Source organism: Dermacentor silvarum, chromosome 3, assembly GCF_013339745.2.
Source record: "Dermacentor silvarum isolate Dsil-2018 chromosome 3, BIME_Dsil_1.4, whole genome shotgun sequence".
Taxonomy (NCBI): Eukaryota; Metazoa; Arthropoda; class Arachnida; order Ixodida; family Ixodidae; genus Dermacentor; species Dermacentor silvarum.
The window spans coordinates 208,812,350-208,832,485 of NC_051156.1; the positions used below are offsets into that span (position 1 = coordinate 208,812,350).

At 46.3% G+C, this 20,136-nt stretch overlaps 1 protein-coding gene across 9 annotated transcripts in view; it reads right to left on the minus strand.

Annotated features, from left to right (window-relative positions):
• The window catches only part of LOC119446572 (endothelin-converting enzyme homolog), a 149,461-nt gene that overhangs the window by 27,620 nt on the left and 101,705 nt on the right, over nucleotides 1-20,136 (minus strand). For all 9 annotated transcript variants that reach the window (XM_037711041.2, XM_037711039.2, XM_037711036.2 and 6 more), the window contains 6 exons: nucleotides 13,692-13,895; nucleotides 12,958-13,085; nucleotides 8,100-8,318; nucleotides 6,989-7,105; nucleotides 5,331-5,566; nucleotides 3,528-3,750 (listed from right to left, as the gene is read on the minus strand). In XM_037711041.2, the coding sequence (XP_037566969.1) occupies nucleotides 3,528-3,750; nucleotides 5,331-5,566; nucleotides 6,989-7,105; nucleotides 8,100-8,318; nucleotides 12,958-13,085; nucleotides 13,692-13,895 (1,127 nt within the window). The remainder of the gene's footprint in view (nucleotides 1-3,527; nucleotides 3,751-5,330; nucleotides 5,567-6,988; nucleotides 7,106-8,099; nucleotides 8,319-12,957; nucleotides 13,086-13,691; nucleotides 13,896-20,136) is intronic.

A 20,136-nucleotide genomic window follows, 5' to 3' on the forward strand; every position in this document is an offset into this window, starting at 1 on the left:
GAGGAGACAGAACCGTCCGTGTAAACGTGGGTGCGTTCTCTGTGCTTTTCATGCATGAATGAAAGCACGGTTTGTTTGAGGGCGAATGACGACATCTCGGTTTTCTTTTTGATACCGGGAATTACAAGAAGGGCTTGGATTGGATGCAGGCACCACAGAGGTAGAGATGGTCGTGCTGCAGGCGTGAAGTTCGATGGTAAAGTTCCATGGCTGGCGGCAATAGTCCTGCTAAACGCTGAACGAGGTCGAGTGGCAGGAAGGGAGGCGAGATGATGCGATGGAAGTCGGGCGAAGTGCCTGATGTGCATCCTTAAAGCGTCTACTTGAATGTACGTATTGATGGGGTGATCATGCGCGATGGCTATTGTTGCTGCCGTTGATGCACACCTGGGAAGGTCAAGACATATTCTCAGAGCTTGAGCTTGCACAGACTGGAGGGCACGGAGGTTGGTCTTACCGGTCCCACTTAGTACAGGTAAGCTATAGCGTAGGAGACCCAAGAAAAGTGCGTTATAGAGCTGCAGCATCGCCCTCACAGATGCCCATACTTAATACGACAGATAAAGACAAGGACATGTTTTGGTGTTCTCTTATTTTGTTCTATATAGTTCACGCATGACCAAACAAGAAATGGTGAAGATGAAAACGGCGAAGTAGCGAAGTGCCCGTCAATTCCTTGCCATCAACGTTTTTGCGTGGTGGACGTAGTTCAGTAAAATCACCGGTCTGTTGACTTGAGCACTAGCTTTCTTTACGTTACTGCTTCACTGTAACGCTGCCTGCTCGAGCAAACGACGCTCCAATATAAGCTGTTCGAAGTCTGGCTAGTAGCTTTGGGAACGGAAAGGTGTATTGGGCCGTCCGTAGAAACCGCAAGAAAGAGTGCTCGCTGCCACGCCAAGTGGGAGGTAGGCTTACACATGTCTCGCCAAAGCAAGCACCTAAGCTGTCGTCATAATACGACGTCAAGTCCAATGCCTTCAAGCTTTACTCCGCGATTCTGAACGCGTAAGTGTTACGTTTTTCTTCAGGGAGGATGGCAGCAGGCAAAATGGTTTCTGGGGAAACAAGCTCGTTACAATGACTGCTACACAGATCGGATGTTTGGCGTTCGCTATTACCGGAGCTTCGAAACACTCCGCTAAGTATATTTACGTACAAGGAAAGGATCGCAGGCCCGGACGCCTTTGACAACCGGTGGAACCAGCAACTTGACCTTCGTGCACTCTCGCAATGCGTCAAGAAACGAATGTCCTCGTTCGTATACCTCCACCCTGACTGACGTCTACGAACCAGGAAGTGGCTCGCACATGCAGCATCACATGCTCGAGACCGGCAAATTCTGCATGCATCGAGCAGACATGCAAGCAGAAGTGGCACGTGCAAACACTGGTCGCGCACTAATGAGCACGACCGTCGATGTGCACTTGCTGCAAAATGCGGTGCAAATGTAGGCGGGAAGTGACGGTGGCCGGAGGGTTTGTGTCGAGTATATGCAACTCGGAGGGGCGCAGACAAGAGGAAACGGAAGGTTGGGTAGAAAGAAAGAAGGCTATTTACCATTCTGGTCACCTCAGCAGGCTTTCAGAAGCAAGAAATTCTGTGCACAGGTTTCGTAAGAAAGGGTTTCTTTCTTTCTTTCTTTTTGCGTTTATTTCACTTTCTACAGCACTAATCCAACCTAACGGGTCAGACAATGGTTTCTCTGGAGCGGAGGCAAGCAGTGACGTCATGTAGGTAAGGAGTTAATTTTATTGACACACTTTATAAATTGTAATATACACCACTAACTGAAAAGCAGACATGCCACTAAAGTGCTTCGTTATAGCAGGAACTGCGTTTATTTACGACGCAAAAAAAATAATGTTAAGCTTTAATGCAAGCTTTTTAACGACAACTATACGAAAGGTATTAAACAGCAACAATGAGTAAAACTGCATAGAATTAGGCTTAAATGGCTAAGCCACAGCCATGAAGTGTGGAACGTTTCACCTGTGTTATTGAACGTCCTTCCACGTTAGTGCCACCTCGACAGCTTGGAGCGGAGATTTCAATAATTAGAGCGCTTCAATACCGCTCATCGGCAATTCCCGCGGTGAGGAATTGCTCGGAGAACGTCTCGGAATATAATTGCTCGGAATATAGAATTTTTCGGAATATAGTGCTTGATAACGAAACTATAGCTCAAGAATCGACAGGCAATGCTACCGAAACGAAGTTGAAGCTTGGTGAAATGCTTAAGAGTGACAGGCTGTATTCATTACATTGGATATTTCCGACATATCTCTATGCTTGTGTTGTGCCAAAGTGCTGCTGAAACACTGAGATATGCCTCCTGTTTCATTGCTTGGTCACTTGGTAACGTCAATGATTGGGCTAGTTGGCTCTCCATGATCCAAAGTATAACAACGCGACTTTTTCACACGGACTGCTCTTGCCTGTTCTTCGTTTTTGTCCTCGTCAAAAAGTCGCGCTGCTATATATCAAATTTGCTCGGCGAACAGCATGTAGGAAATTGTGGAGCTACCGACAATGGGATGAGGTACAGATGATGAACACCAAACACGGCAGCAGCACTTAGATATCGTAACTCACCATACCTCTAAAACATTCAACTCACTGTCACAGGAACATATTTGCTCAAACGTACCTCGAGTAGGATGCTTACTGTCAACATTTCGTTGTGCCAGCAGTTGTCACACTCAAAGTAAAGGTACGAGCAGCCAAATAAAGAAAACACAATTACGCGAGCGTCCATCGTCGAGTTGATGAGCGGCCTATTAAGGAGTGCGTCGGCGAAAATGTGCGCATCAGCAAGCACGCGACAGAGCGCTTGTCTGCGTCTGGCTGTTCTTTTGAGCGGGCCACACTTCCCACTCTTGAATAGCGTTTAATAACGCCGCGCGTTCATACTGTAGGTCAACCTCTGTCACACAGTATGCATGAAACGCAAAAAAAAAAGTTTAATCAGCGGTTCGATTTTCGTATACACATTTTCGGTCTTAATGGTTTCTCATGCATACTCAGAATAATTCATGGTGCGGCTGTCAATACTGTCAACTAATACCGATAAGTGATCGCTACACGTTCAAAAAAACAACCGAACAGATGAGTGCCACTGTGTCTAGAACCTGGTGCGCAAGCACCGCATTTCCCCGCCATTTAGCCGCTGCGCTCCTTGGAAGGCGCTCACCTACTCTTCAATCGACGCTCGAGCGATACATAACTAGAAGTTGGCCGTGAGTAGGCGCGAAATAAGCTGCACGTGAAAACGGCAAAATGCAAAACTGACTCAGGGCCATTACTCGGAGAAAGCACTCGATGCAAATAACAACTGCAGGCTTGCAGCATTTATTGAGAGCCAAAAGCGATCAAGCGATGAAGAGAGGCGTGAGAAAAAAAAAATGCGATGCACTGCCACGGGAAAGCAACGGGACCACGATGCGACAGCTGCGCGTGTATAGCGAGCACCACGATGACGAGAAAGAGACGTACAGAGGCGAAGGAATCGCACGCGGCCGACTTACGAGGGGCTTGCTGTCGCCGTCGAACACTTCCCTGACAAACATGGCGCCCAGGGCGAAACCGATGACGTTGTTGGTGTCGGTGACGCAGTAGCGCCACGTGGTGTCCGATCCGTCCGAGCCCATCAAAGCTTTCCGCAGGACCTTGGACGCCTCGCGGAAGGGCTCGGATAGGTACGACACCATCGAGTGCACCAGGCTCCAACCCAGGTAGTTGCATATCGTGCTGCGGTCGAGCGAGCGCACACCCCAAATCACGGTTCGGCAAGCGATTCGGACATCATAATGCACTTAGTTTCGCGCGCGTGAGAGAGGGTGGAGGACGTGGGAGGGTCTTTGCTTACGTAGAGGTCTTGCAGGTGAGAAGTGTGCGTGCTCAGAACTGAGAAGTATGAAGGCCCGTATTCACAACATCTTCTTACGCTAGAAGTGTTCTTAAGAGCAGATCCCGCCCAGTCGAGATGTTTGACATCGTTAATGAATGAGGCCGGCAAATAGCAAACAGCACTTATGAGTAAAAAGCTTTGTGAATCCGGCCCCTGCCCACTACCTTACTATGGACCTACGTGACTCATCTATACGTTTGCGTATGCACAGCATAACGTAATTTTGTGAAGGGTGTCCCGCTTGTCGCTACTCATCTCGACTAATATTTTATATACACTATAGTTTTTGCAGATTGCGGCCGGACGATAGCCTTCTAGCTCTGACTATGATGTTCGCACTCAAGGATCTTGGCCAGAGGCTTATGCGTCGTGTAGGAAGCGCGCGGCGGGAACCATACATGGGGTTCTCGAAGGAGAAATGTCTCAGGCGTAAGCGCCTTGTGGTGTTTCATTTTTGTATGCTCAGAAACACGCAGAATCAAGTGTTTGGTGTTCGCAATATGTTCGCCTGGCGACTTGAACGTACGCAGAGCCAAATGCGTCTATATTACGGTGCGCAAAGTTAAAACTCGCAATTAGCGACAATGTAGGTAATGTTGACGTTGAAAAATTCGGGATGTTGACTGCATTCAACAGAGTTTCACGTCGGTTTCGTCGTTTCTATAGCATATCCAACATCACATTTCTTAACGATTGCATAGAATGCCATTGATAACGCACAATACCTACATCGGTACTATTGCGTAATTTAACACAAGTTTTCAGTGGATATGTCCCCAATACAGTGTCTGGCGCTACACTTTCCTCCACTAGCAGAGAAATCAAACGTCCCGAAATCTAACAGTCCTTTTCCACTATGCTCTGTTCTTTCTTTTCTTTGTTGCGTTTTTTATTTATTTATTTATTTATTTATTTATTTATTTATTTATTTATTTATTTATTTATTTATTTATTTATTTTGCTGAGTCTGCATAGAGTCGCGGGCTCAGCTACCTGGCGCACCAGCCATATTTAGAAGGGTGATACGAGAATAACCGAGTGTGTGCTCAGATTTTCGCACACGTTAGAAACACCAAGTTGTCAAAACTAACTCCCCTCTGCGGCTTCCGGCGTCTCAGCCAGGAGTTGTACTGAGACGTAAAAACCCTCTAAATTATTGCGATGAATAGGGGTATTTTTGTGTAGAGAAAGAGAAGATCGTGGCTTACGTACGAGGTCGCATTGAGTCAAGTTCACACTATAGTGTACCACCTTTCACGCAGTGACATAGCACACCGAAAGAGTTGAAGCGATCAAGCAAATTACGTTACATAATGTACTGAAAAGTGTTCCATTATCAGGCTATGACCTCAGAGACCGAACTCTACAGAAAAGTCTGTAATTATGGCAGGCATGCGAGGAAAGGTGGCGAGTCGCTTACATTTTGCCCCTCGTGGTGTTCATGTACTCTTGGACTAGCTGGGTCATGTTGCCCATGTATTCCGGCGCATACACCACCACGTCCTGCGTCGGCGGAATGGTGCGATTGATCTGGGCGAAAGCGCTGGTGAAGTACTCCGTCCAGTTGAGTAGCGGTGCCCGCTTTTGCAGGTCGGCCACGGTCATTTTGTGGTAGAGGCGCTCGTCGTCACGACGCTCTTCCGCCGGCACCGTTATCTGGAATCGTGACCAGACAGCATCAGCAAAAAACCCTCCGAGTAAACGCTTTAATATTTTGCTACTGCGATTGGCCGCGCCTTGTTCTTATGTACATATGTGCCTAATATGCGTGTCACAGTTACACATCTGCGCAGCTGCCACTTCAGAATAGAAAGTTTCAAAACGTTGCTTTTGTTCTGAGATATGGAAAGAGGCGCTGAAAACTTTGTCGAGGAGAAGCTACCTGGCAGTATACAATCACAACCAGGTCGATCTTTGGTTAACACAAAGAAAGTTAATTTAATTCTTTGCCGAGAAACCTGGAAAACTTCATCATTGTAGACAACGGAAAGAATGACGCAGTTCGGGGTTTTACCGAGGCGGTGCCTTTACAACGCGAGCCTCCAATGCACTTAGCAAACGGTAAATGGTTCATAGTCGGTAGTATAGACGTCGTGCGTCATCAGCTTACATTTCTCCTCCGAGACTCCGGTCATCGGTCAATCACCTCTCCGCTCGCGTCGGAGACGCTCGGACGTTTTACGGTTGCCTGTGCAGATCACCATGGGTTAACTACCGCCGCCATTAAACCGCGAGCGTTCCGCGGAAAGGATGTCAAGCGCCTTACGTTGCATGCCCTCGTGGTATAAGGTGGTGCGTTGGAAAATCTCCCCCGCACGACACGACGCGACAACCTCTTGGACATTCCAGACTACACTTAATTTTTACCTTCTTCTGCAGACGTTTCTTCTGAGGCGATGTCACGCAAAATGATCGTGGCGATCAAACTAAAAGTTACTGTTGCGAACTTCGACAGTCGTATCAATAGGTATATAGTTAAAGCCAGGAAATGGGGCTATCTTTAAGTGCGTGTACTATCGTACTATATTACTACATGTGTACTATACGTGTACTATATTACTACAAAAAAAAAAGAACATCCGCAGAATCTTTAAAGTGAAATATGTAAGAGGTAGGAAACAATTACTTAGAAATAACATTCTCCTCGATAGGAATGAACGAGGTAGCGGGTTCAATTGCCAGTCGCTGTAGCCGAAATTAAGTTGGGGCGGAACGTCGTGTGCTGAGAATTATATTCACATTGAAGACTGCAGCTGGTTAAAATTAACCAGGAAACCTCACTTACGGCGTCTCTCGTTCAATTATTTTATGATATTAGAAATTTTGGCAAATCTCTTCGCCGAACCCCTCATTTGATGGTCAAATTAAATACAAAAAAATTACATAGCCCAAGTGTTGCTTTAGGACGTCAAAATGAATGAATGAATGAATGAATCAATCAATCAATCAATCAATCAATCAATCAATCAATCCATCCATCCATCCATCAATCAATCAATCAATCTTGATTAAAAACTGTCTTTTTCTTTTCTTTTTTTAGTGTTGCGCCCAGATGCTAGTTGGATGAGTGTTGCTTACGTTAGCCAGTCTCTTTTCGAAGTCGATGACGTCCTGCATCTGCGCCTTCACGTCGGATTCCTTGCCCCCGAGCAGCACGCCGATGGAAGTCATGTACGTGAGGTAGGCATTCAAAACCTGGGGGAGATGGAAAGGAACAAGCTTATACAAAAAGCTTAAAGCTACGGAGCGTTTACCGTACAATCAAGTTTTCAACGCAGCAGACTAAAGAATCAACTCGGCCTGTTTGGCACAATTCCGCTCCATCTCGGAAGTGAGCATTTCAGAAATGGCCACCACTGTTCAGGCTCAAAAGTAAGTTGCATTCCATGCAGAATGAAAAAGGTTTTCTGACAACCAACGCTTAATGCTCCGCCCAAGATGCCACTGCACGGCACTGTCCACGCCACAAAAACGCTAATGCTCTATAACCTGGCGTCGGAAGAGAAGAGCCAACTTGGCAACAATACAGGTAAAACACAATAATTATGGAAGTGTAGAGGCAAAGAGTGCGCCCACAGAATGACACGCACAACAAACCTGCCTTGTGGGTTGTTGAGCGTAAAGAAAACATGAAAAGTGGCAAAGTGAAAAGTTATTTGCTGACCAGAAAGGTTATACTAAATGTAAGCACCCGATCGTATAACCTGCAACAAGCTGTGACGCATATGGCGTCAGAGCAAAGCACTTTGCTTCATTGCTTCATCGCATTTCAAACGTATCTTAAAATGTGACAACATAACTATCCCCTACAACTGAGATAATAGTCAGAACCAGAGTATTCGCAAATGATCATACGAGGGCATATGCTAGTCACCCTAGCCGTCCACATCAGCCACATATTTATACGCATTGTATACAGAAAGTAGACTTCATAAGCGAAGGTGTCAGCAGTCTAGGAGCGGAAGCGCTGGCAATTCCCTTTACGGGAGCTTTAACTTCATTCTAGACAGTTCTCATACAAAAATAGTGCGTACGTTCACTTTGATATAGCACAGAGTGCACGTACCTTAGTAGGAAGTACGAGAACTCCCAAAAACGTAGTTCAACATCTAACAAGTAGTTACTCCAGCTGCAAGCAGTTTTCAGCACGCTCGATAGCGACTCCCGACAGCGCCCATTAGACGCATACCTTGTCGTCTTTGGTCTTGTTGAGGTAGTAGTCCCTGGAGGGCAGGATCAGGCCCCCCTGATCCACCTGGACCACGTGTCTGGACGAGTTTCGGTCATCCTCGCCCACGGCCCACGAAAAGAGGCCCGAGCGCGAGTACACGTTGTGGATGAGCTGCAGAGCCGGCTGCAGCTGCCACGTGTCCATCGAGTAGTTGCCCGTCACGTTCCAGCCGCCCACCTGCGAGGACGAGGAGGAGGCCTGGTGGTCACGTAGACGCAAACACGATGGCAGACAGAAATGCGGAGGAGGCGATTGTAAGCGTATCACGCACATCACTATATCTAATTTACTGCGGCGGATCAATGAAATGTTTTGTTGGCTCAGCTCTTCGCGCTGAACACACTCGCCGGCCGGAAGACGACACGGGTGTGAGCGGGCACGTCGACACTGTGTTGCGTGGCCTTCTTCTCATTTTTATGTTCCTTCCTTATCCTCCTTCCACGTAGAGTATCAAACCGGGCGGAATCCTGGTTAATCTCTCTGCATTACGTTTTTTTTTCTCTCTCTACCAAATGAATATACATGTAGTATAACTATGCAGCAATAGGCGTCAGAGAAGACGAGAGACAAGAAACAAGATTCAGACAAGGCACCCGACCTTGTTCCTTGTCTCTCGTCTTTTCTGGCGCCCTGTGCCCTATAATGAACCAACGGCTATAGCCCAACAATACGTTTTGACTAGTATAAGTACATTACATATATGTACGAAGAGCTGCTTTTGCTAGCTGTGCTCTTTTTGTGTAGTGTACATATCGCGCTGTACAATATCCTCAGCCGTACGCCTGAATGCTCTTCAGACCGATCGAACGCCTCTTCGGACACTTCTTTGGCCAATCATCGGGTGTTGGAGGGGTCAAGAATAAATATATATATATATATATATATATATATATATATATATATATATATATATATAGGAAAATCAGAAGCACAACTTCGCGGTTATCTTAGGTTTATTATTTACCCAACAGTTTCGGTCCACCGACCGAAACTGTTGGGCAAATAATAAACCTAAGATAACCGCGAAGTTGTGCTTCTGATTTTCTTATATACGCTTGGCCCATTGAAAAATCCAGTTACTATATATATATATATATATAAGAAAATTGGACTTTATAGGGTGAAACAAAGTAAGCGAAAGGAAATTTGAAAATAAGCAGTTATCTGATACAGATGTGCATTAAATACTAATATGAAATAAATACTATTGCAAAGAAAAGTGAGATTGAAAGGAATCCCAAATTTGGCATGAATTTCTTCTCGAAAACGGCTTAACAAACGTCCATGTTGCTAAAAACCAGGGCCCGAATTCACAAAAAGCTCTTACGCTAGAATTGTTCGTAGCAGAAAAATGTAGTCATTCCTGACGCTGGACATATCATTAGATAAGGCGGCCAATCAATGGCAAAAAACACCTACGCATGAAAAGCTTTGTGAATTCGGCCCCAGAGCTGTAGTGTTACATTAAAGGTTCCCCGGAAATGGAAATTTATTTGTCACGTGAACGAAAGCGTGCTATGTGCTCGTAAAAGTGTGCGTAATACTCAGTCTGCATTGGTTACGTTTGTACTGAGCTGATCCTTGTTATGTTTCGTCGGTGATACTAATATTCACTGTGCTGCCGACACGATGCAAATACGCTTGTGGGGCTGCCGCGGCAGCCTTGGGGCTGTCGCATATCTTCTCATGTTCTTTGCGCAACGCTTTTTGAGTATTTCACAACGACTGTAAATCGAAAGCGCGAAGAACGGCGACTCACCGTCGTCCAATAACCGCATACGCGTTTCCACGTTTTGAACTCGTGCGGACGAGCGCGCCACAAATTGTTCGCCTTGTTTCCGCGACGCGGCGCCACTGCGCTGTCGCACTTGTAGTTTGTTTGAACTTTCAACTTCACGCTTCTTCCGTTAGTCGCTGGGTGGCAGCACCAGCCATTAAACTCGTGGATGAATTTTATTTACTCCTTTGCCTTCTTGTGGTAACTCTTCTGCATCCATTCAAATGCTGTAGGCTTAACCTCAAGAACTGGCGTACTGCCAGGCACGTGCCGGAGACTCCCCGTGGGGAGAAAGAAAAAGCGTGCGGGTGCAGGGAGTTCACGAAGGGGCGCTCCTAAATCACGTCTGTAACGCGTCTTCTCGATATACTTGCCGCGCCTGTGCCACTCGTTTTCGAGTGAGCTCTTTTTTGCGTCACTTCACAGTTTCTTGCTTCATCGCTGACAGATTTAGTACCGGCTGGCCATAGAACAGTTCGATAAATCATCTGCCTTCAAAGCAACATAGCCTTTCAAGCGAAAGGCTATGTTTATTTCACATCGGCCTTCTAGCATTTCAAGCAGAAAAAAAAAAAAAAAAAAAAAAAACCCTGCAGCAAGCTTCTGGTTGGTGACGTTCCTTTTGCCGTTGTTATTTAACAATGGTGGCTGTTATTGCTTTTTATTTCGACTCTCGGTGTTTCGCCTATACGCTTAGTCTAAAACTATCATCACCATTTCATGAAAAAGATAAAATATGACACGGTGACAGAGGCGCCTTGCAGATTCAGGGATCCCCATGAGATTATCGCTTTCTTTGTTCTCATCCATTTTTAGTATTCTCGTCTTTCCAGCTATATAACGTCGTTATATATGACGCTTATATTTTCAAATCTTCTTACACTCATTTTCTTCGCTGCTTGAGAGCTGTAAATGTTGACTGATGAGGAACTTCAGAGATTGGCGTGGCTTACGGCATACCTCGGTTGCGCCTGGTGTTTGATTAGAGATAAGATATAGTGACCACACAAACGGCAGATACGTCCACATGCACGCACATATACATTGGCTTAATCACAAAGTCTCATTAAGCAGCTCAGAAGAATACTGGAAACGCCTCCGTTGCGCGTAACGCGCAGGCGGTGCTATCCGAAGGTTCACAGACGACCCCCAATTCCAAGCTCGAGTCGCGATATAAGTATGGTGAGGACTTTAGAGATTGTAAGTATCACAAACCACATCGAACATGCTCTATGTCCCCAAGAAAATTTCACAGAGCACGTTAGCGAGGCTGTCCACTGAATTTTCCACTCGAAGCTATAGCAGTTGGTACATGTCACGTTAAGCTTGAAGCGGTAAATGAATTCGTGTTCTTGCCCGTTAGGCCTCGCGGCCTGCGAAAGTCGCAAGACGGATCAATTTCATAAAGTGTTCCGCACTTAAGGCTCGCTTCACGGGAGAGAGACCTCTGCTTGGGCTTTAGTTGATCCTATCGAGATAGCTAACTCTTCTGTAGCCTTCTATCTCCTGTTTTTATCACCCAATAAACGGCAACAACATGATGCCGGCGCTGTCCCTCCTCGCAATAAAGCAACCTACGACGCGCTCCGTATCGTATACCACATTCTGAGCGACTACACCTCAATCATCGTCTCGCCGACGGATCTGCCGTATCATTACAAATGAAGCCGCGCTCCGCCGCTTCCTTGCAAATGAGCCATTGTATATCTGCTACGGCCGGGGGGCACGTTTGCATAATTACTGCGCGGAAAAGGCGCCAGATGCCCCGAGCCATGACGCATTGTGATTTCGGCTCCGTTTGAAGTGCGCCCCACTTCTCTCAATGCTTGAGTGGCTTCTTTTAGTTACCATGGAGACAGTTCGGTTTCGAGTTTGGACGACCATATCTTTCTCCCTATCGGGTCGCTGAACCATTGCGTTAGCTTAGAAACGACGCACTTGACTCCGCGCGTCGCGCCATTGGAGTGCCCCTCTCGAGTCGAATGGCGACAGCACAGCCATCGTCAAATTTATTGTCGTTCAGCTGCAACTTGCACGTTAGGTATTTGTTTGTGTTGCACCGAGGCTTGGCAGCGATAAAAGCACGGAGAAACGACCAGTGAAGATAAACCACGCGGGAGTGGAGCGGTAGTGCTATTACGCATGCGCGATGAGGGCTCCGAAGTCTATAATACGTTCACAACCGGAAGTTCGCGTTTTGCTTGATTGAAACGCAACATGAAGGCCAAAATGCGTCGGTATAGCGCTATAGCTGTAATCGACAGAAAGGCGATGGGTTCACCTGCATGGGGTAGTACGCTTCCTTTATGCAAGTATTGTACACTGCGTGTCAGGCGACACTTGGCGGATTCAGCTAAACCGCAAGTGGGAGCCTGCATCGAATAGTAAGTACGAAGGATATTTTGCAATTAAGTCTTACAGGTTATCAAAGGCCTCGGTAATGTACGTCGCCTCATTATGATAAATATATGAAGGTGCCGTCACGCAATACGCGCTGATCCACGTGCAATGTTGACGATGAGAAATTGCAGACCAAATGCTCAGGGGTTAAAAGTACAGCTTCCGCGCAAATTGCACAGACTGTCGCGTGTGTGGCCGCAGTATAGTCGCTAGGTACAGGGCCACTAGTGACGTTGGCATGTGGGTGTTAGACGTGAAAAAACTATACACAAAGAAAAAAAAAACGGGAGGACGAGCGCCATCTTCATTTTGTTTCTTTCTTATCTCTCTCGCTGTGCAAGTGCATGTGTTCGCATCTATCTACTACTGTTTGGAAATGCTTGATGTGATGTCAGGCTCCTGCAACATTCCTACTCCCCGACATATTTCAGGGGGTGACAAAATTCGTCACTTCTCAGAGGCCATACATAACGGCTGCCTCCTGTCAAAGCTGTTTGCCGTGTTTGCAGAGAAATTGGACGGTATTGATGCACTCACGGATGCGCTGCACACAGACCCCACAGAAGAAGAATCGCTACTAAAATCAACATTACGGTGGCGACACTTTGGGATTTATATGGACGCTGGCTGTTCACTCACAATGTCCAGGAGATTGACGATGGGCTTGGAACCGAGGCTTTCAACGGTGTCGTTCTTGTCCAGACATGAGTAGTAGTAGATGCGAGCTTTCTGCTCGGCTTCACTTTTCAGCTCCGTTTTCTCGTCCTCTGGAAAACACGCAGGCAAGCGAAAACGGTAATAAAACAACCAGAAATGCGGCTCCGCAAAGTGTGCACCATTGTTTGCATTCTTACGTTATTGTATGAGTCTCTCTACGATCGGATGATATAGGCATCAAACTTCAAAGATAGCATGGCGTAGCAGTGCTCATGTGAGCCGCGAGCAAGCAGGCAGGGGGCAAAAGACGAATAGGTTTTGCTAGCCGAAGCCTGACTTCGCCTTGCAACTACTGCCGGCCATTGCTACGCCCGAAGGGCACTTGCCATTCATTTATTCATTCTTTGATGGATTTTAACATAGACACAAGACAAGTGCTTTGGGACGTTAAAACCCATCAAAGAAAGAATGAATGAATGCAAGTGGGGATGCTTGAGCAAGTCGGAATGGTGTTCACGGCGCACAGAGTCTCTGTGTACCTTGAAAACCATGGAAGCGGCATTCAAATTAGAGGATCTAGTGCCTACTTATCAGCGGTTGTTGACCGCGAGTATTTACCATCTGTGAAACGCGAGGAAAACCAAATTCAGGTGGTTTTCCTTGTTTGTTTCCTTTTTTTTTCCTTTTCTCAACAGCTTTAGAGAGACGCGACTCACCTAGCACGTTCTTCATGACGAGCTGGTTTTCCTGCCAGAGCTTGCCGAAGGTGCCCCAGATGGACTTGCCGTCGGGCAGCGGGTTCGCCTTGATCCAGCCGCCGCACGAGTACTGGTAGAAGTCCTCGCACGGGTCCATCTCCGGGTCCATGGCGTTGAGGATGGAGCTGGCCACCGTCACGCACGCCGGCGTCACGCAGTACTCTGCGAGCGTGAGTCACAATCACATGAAGCCAACAGATAATGAAGCCAAGGAAAGCATAGGGGAAGTTATTTGTTGTATTAGTTGAAGTGCAGGAAATGATAAATGAAAGGGAAATGAAAGTGGACGAAGAGAACAATTTAGCCGCCGGTGGAAGCCGAACCTAGAACCTTCGCATTACGCATGCGATGCACTAACAATTGTACTACGCTCGCGGTTGTTCCAACGTCCACATTCTTGGGTATTTATGTTTCAGAGCTACAGGAGACGTGCACGGACCGTATTACAGAGCCAAAGGCGCTCGTACAAACCAGACGATCGCAGAAAGCACAAAAGTGCCTTCACTGCCTTCTGAGCCGATGATCGGTGGGGATGGTGTTCTAGTATAGCGTGTTCACTCAGAGGACGATCATCTAGTTTCCTGAATGCGTTGATCATAGATTGTCTTTCTGCTTGAAATTGAGGACAGCGGCACAATAAGTGGTCAACGTTCTCCTCGTATCCGCAGACATCACATGCAGGACTGTAAGTCATTCCAATTAGTCTTGAATACGCTTTCGTAAAGGCAACTCTCAACCACCACCGACACAGAAGAGACGCCTCGTGTCAGTGCAGGTCCGAGTTTGCAGCGAATGGTTTAGTCTGTGCAGTCTGGTGCGCCTTGTATGTGCAGTATTCCACTCAGCTAACGAGAGTGTGCGTGCTAGAATGCGAAGCTGTCTCGCAGCGTCGGTCCTTGAGAGAGGAATGGGGACGCGGCGGTCTTCTTGGTTTGACGACCGAGCTGCCTTATCTGCGTCATCATTTCCAATGATACCGCAACGGCCTGGTATCCGTTGAAAAGAAATATCATAGCCTTTCTCCCTCAAGTGATTGCTATGAAATGAACGAGAAGAATAAGGGGAACCGCGGTGCCCGATTTTTGTTAATCACAACCGAATGAAGCCAACACATAATGAGGCCAAGGAAACACAGAGGAAGTTCTTTGTAGCTTTAATTGAAGTGTAGAAAATGATAGATGAGAGGAAAATTAAAGTGGACGAAAAACAACTAGCCGCCGGTGGGAGCTAAACCCACAACATTCGCATAAAGTGGTTTAGTTCGATAAAAACTGGAAATGTTGGCAACTTTTCTGTTCCTCGCTTGTCCACAAGCAATCATTTCTTCGATAATGACATGAAGATAACATTAGGTCATATAAAGAAGGTTTCGGCCATAAAGGCCATTTCGTAAACGTGCTTAAACAGTCCATATAAAACGAACAGCCAAAAATAACGGTATCTTCTGCACTGTGAGCCATTAAACACAAGTCAATCAACAAAGTCAGTCGAATAATGCAAGTAAATAAACAAGCGACGACATGTATTGCATAAATACAATATCGCTTTCCGCATAAAGAAGTTTATTAGAGGTTTTAGAGCCGATCGCTGTAATGACGCGTTACACCATGGCCCGAGCAATTTTTCTACACCTAAAGGATCACCAAGGCGATTTATTGTTGTCCTCAAAGCTAATCTTTGCTGCTCGAGCTTATAGTTCAGGCAGCCTATGAGAGCGTATTCTACCTTCTCTCGTAAATGGCCGCACGTCTCACAAGGCACAGGTGAGTGATGTATCCGCCAGTCGCGTACACACTCGTTCTTGTTACCCAAGATGTCGCGGCTAGGAATGACAAGCCCAGTGCTCATGCTCAGCATGTTGTCATGTTCCTTGACAACAAAGATGTTTTTGTGGTATCCCCACTGGTTGGGTTGCGCAATAACTGATACGTGCATCCAATGTGTTTCACAAAATATTTTTTTCTCTCCCCTATTTTTTCCGCCTTTTATTTCCCCTTACTCTTCCCCCAGTGCAGGGTAGCAAAGCAGAATCTTTTCGGGTGAACCTCCCTGCCTTTCCCACCCCGTTTTTCTCTCTCTCAATATGTTTCCTTTATTCGTTTTTATTGCGGTGTTTGCGTTTAATTTTTACTTTTTAATGCAATACGTTCCTTACACACCTTCTATCTCTGCGTGTGCCTTTTTATTGTAGTTGTTCATTCAGCCGAGATTGTAGCCGTTGTGTTGAGCTGCGTCTCGAGCGCACCATTACGAAAGCATTATTGTTGTTATCAATATTATTCAAGTGAGAAACATGGGTAAAAAAATCACAGACAGGCTTCCATACATGCCTCCGTCAATAACGTCTGCGGAATCTTCGCTTGCAGGCATACGGGCGCACTTTCTTAGCTGCCAACGTAACCAGGGTAGAAGTTAAAGAGCTTCCGTAGAGACGCATTACGCCTCCCCGCATTTATTTCGCTTCTGAGAAGAAGCCTTGAAATGAATGGTCCTTTTCAACGCTTTTACAAAAATAAATGCACTCCTTCGTAATCGCACTGCAGGAGATTAAATGTTGCGTAGATTTGCTAGCTCGACAGGAGCACGTAGAGCTGCGTAACCTGCTTCATTTTTTACTTCGTCGATGAAAAAGAAAAAAAAAAGCTTTTACGACACGAAGTCCTTTTTCATTAGTAATGTGTCTACGCTCTACACTGCGGTTCTTTTTGAGCGATCGTGCCGTGTTATGGTGGCATCGCAGGGACGTTTCTTTTTTTTTTTTTTTTCTTGGGTGTCTGCGTAGAAATATCACTTTTCCACCCTAAACAACAGGTTAAGGAACACCAAGAATGTGCAATTAGGCCATCCCAGGCTAGGTTAATAATATGATAAAACCATGTTAATCAAATAACCTTGCGTATAGCATATATTTAGGACTTGGTTGGTGGTGAAACGTGCGTGTTCATCTTCCCATACGAGCGCGCCTCTATTACATCCTTCACTTCGTGGAGATTTCAGCAATCACGGTGATCGTCTGCAACGATGCTTAATACGAAATAACGTAAAACGTTTCTTTCTACTCCCCCGTCTACGTGTGCCCTGGTGATATATTTAGGCATACGATGCGATGTTTTTGTTGCGTTTAATGCACGCGCAAAGCAGCCTTCAGTAATATTTCACCAATCCTCGCTCTTTAAAATAAAGAGTTCGGCTTGAAATTCCGAGCTGTGTGTCCATCATGAATAAAATATCTGTCCCCTCAGTGCTATCAAGCCAATAACGTCGAACTAGCGCGCATGGACAAGACCATTTTCTTTTTTGTTATTCCTTCAGGCGGGAACACACACGGGAACCCGCAGTTTCACACTAAGCGGCTTTCCTGCGAGAAATGCAGTATAGGATGAAAAGATTATTGAGACCACATCTACCGCTCCAAAAGATTCAAATCCCACATCAAAGTTTCAGCGGACGAGAACTGGGGGAAAAAAAAAAGCAGCAAGAAGAAAAGAGGAATCAACTCCCCGCGACTTAGGTAAACACTGCGTAACGGGAGGAACATCCATATAAGCCATCTCATATAAAGACTGGCACGAGATTAGGCCCCGTAATCTTCTTGTATTTCTCGAGTATAGGCCGCCATGAAGGAGGCTTCACTCTTGGCCTGTGACGTCTTTCGCGTGGAAACAGAAAAGAAACAGCAACATTAAATGCAGAGACCTCCCAGGCTCTGAGGAAGCGCGTGCAAAAGCAACAAGTGTGTATACGCCTTGCCTGAAGTGTTAGGAAGGGCCTTGCCTTCCTCTAAGCATACTGCAGGCGTGGAGACAGCCTTGAGACAAGTGTCGTGTTTCTAATTAACCTGCCGCGGACAGTTAAGGAAGATGGCTAAGATACTTGATGCTATAGAGGAAGCGAGACGAAAAAGGAACTCGCAAAACAAATTGCGGCTTGAGGTTCAGCGCGTCTTGTTTCACTTAATAAGGTGTCTTCAGTGTAACGTCTGAGGGCGAGAGAGGCAGGAAGCGGGTGGTAAGGGACGAAGCATCGTTAAGGCAAGAAGACACTCGAGAAGATTAAAAACAGCTTGCATTACTTTCCGGCTTATCTCCTACTTCGAATACTGCAAGCTGACGTCGACAGACTAATCGCGCCTGGAATTGAAAAGACAAGAAACAAGATGTAGTAAATACAGAATGGCGCTCCGGCCACGGAAGGAAGCGCTGTCTAGTATTGAGGCCTAGTAAAAAAAGATTAACTAATTCCGAAGCGGGACACTCATAAAACAACCGGCATATACGGTTGGACATAGTATTTCGTTGCTTTCCGGAACGTGTGACTCTTTGCAAAGATCTGCATACTATGTTCGATGTAAGGCTTTCGAAACAAGGCTTGAACACTTTTCTTGCGATGAATTACGTGCGTACGTTTTAGAACGCGTCATTGATTTCAAGGCATGGTCGGGGGATGGGCGGAATTTCCGTACTGAGAATTCCAAAACTGTCGTTGTTGACGATAACGATAGAGGAGTGGTCCTCATGTTTCTAAACATCTATGGCTACGATCGCATTCCTTGAGGACAAACAGAGCTCGTCAACAGAAATTGGAGTGGGCACGTTCCTTAAAACTGACATCAGCCCAAAGACCATTCTATAAAAAGAAAAGGTGTTGTCAATAAACCATTTCGCTACTTTTGTATTGGCTGCAGTTCATTTTTGCCGGCCTTCTATTCGTTCATGTTACACCGCTTTTGCAACGTTCGTGCGGAAAAGGGGTCAAATTCACAAAGCTCTTCGTTCGTAGGTGCTCCTTGCCTGTGGCGAAGCTTTGCCTGTGCTGCTCGCGCCGGTGAAGATCACGTGCTAGCTTCTTCTTAGCACCTTTAATTATCTGAAGGTTCATTTTAAAGTAGTGACCGCAGACAAGATCTGGAACCGGGTGGTGGTTTGATGGGTGACATATCTGGATGTTTATCAACAGAATGTTGAACTTGCCTTCAACATTTTGCATCCATCTTCTGCCATCATCAATTATCACACATTTACGCACCCGTTCCCCCTCCCCCTGTGCACCGTAGCAGGCTATACCGCGCTAGCTCGGGCTGACCTCTCTGTTTTCTTTCAAATGAATTATCTCATGTGAATTTATCTCTTGTGAAGCTTTTCGTTCGTAACTGCTCATTGCCGCTGCCTGGCCGACTGCATTAATATGTCCAGCATCGGTAATGGCTGGAACTTCCTGTTACGAACAATTCTAGCGTAAGTTGTTTTTGTGAGTGCGGGCTCCCGGGCGAAATCAGGTAAAAGACGCGCTTGCTAAGCACGCTCACCAGTACCTTGATCACATTAGCTATAACGGTGTCACTGCCATTACGGCGAAAGACAAACAAGAACTTGATGATACAGCTTCTTCCAAATGATCCTAATTCGGGCGAGAAACCATGCTGTAACGAAGACGACTGTCAAGCTGCCTGAAACTTTCGAGAACGACGTGTCCGAAAACGGATGGCTGAGCAGCTGTTTCTCTGTGAACAGAGAACCTACACCTTTTCCGAAAGCCAGTGCGAACGTCGGTCTGCCAACACATTCCCTTTCCCAACACTGCGGTAACTCTGTTGCCGGCTCAATATATTCAATTTAGATTGTGCGATGCGACCAGACAGACTTTTGTCCAAGCCATAACTACACTGATACCAGGAACACCTCTGACGATTCACAGCTTTCGTGGTTGTCCAGCCCTGTAGAAGCTGATTAGCCTTCGAACAACTTCTCCTTCCTTGGAATACGTACCGAACTAATGCATCAAATGGTATTACCCGCGCAAGGAATGACATCCTAGAACCACCGGCGCCTAGTACCACGCAGGAGTAGGCCTTCATACAGCAAGGAGCACTGCTTCTGCTTCGCCACCAACTCATTCTCCCTCCAAAGACAGCGACGCTCTTCCAAAAAAATTGTCCTTGCTGCTGACATCGAAAAGGCGGTCCAAGCGGTGCCACGCCCCACGATCGTGAACGGCGGTCGAGCAATGGGCATCCATGGCCGCAATGCGTGCGTCGTCAATGCCTTGCTAACCGACCAAGTTCCGTGCTCACGTCAACGCAGTGCCGCACGCGGTTCTGATGGATGCAATCGGAGCCATCACAAGGCTGCATCTTTTCTAAGAAGCGTTCATTCCACACCAGCTGCGTAGGCATAAAATGCTGCCGATTACGTTATCAATAACAACTTGGACCTACTACAAGTACTAGCCTTCACATATTGGTTGAAACAGTGTTTTGTGTCTCCTTATCCCTTTCGGTCCTGGATTTTCTCCTTTAGGCGGAGATTTTTTCGCTTGACACATTTAATGTGAAAAAGCTCTTAGAAGCACGATGCAAAAAGAAAATTTTAATTTTCCAATTTTTAGTGAAGTTACGGATATGGTG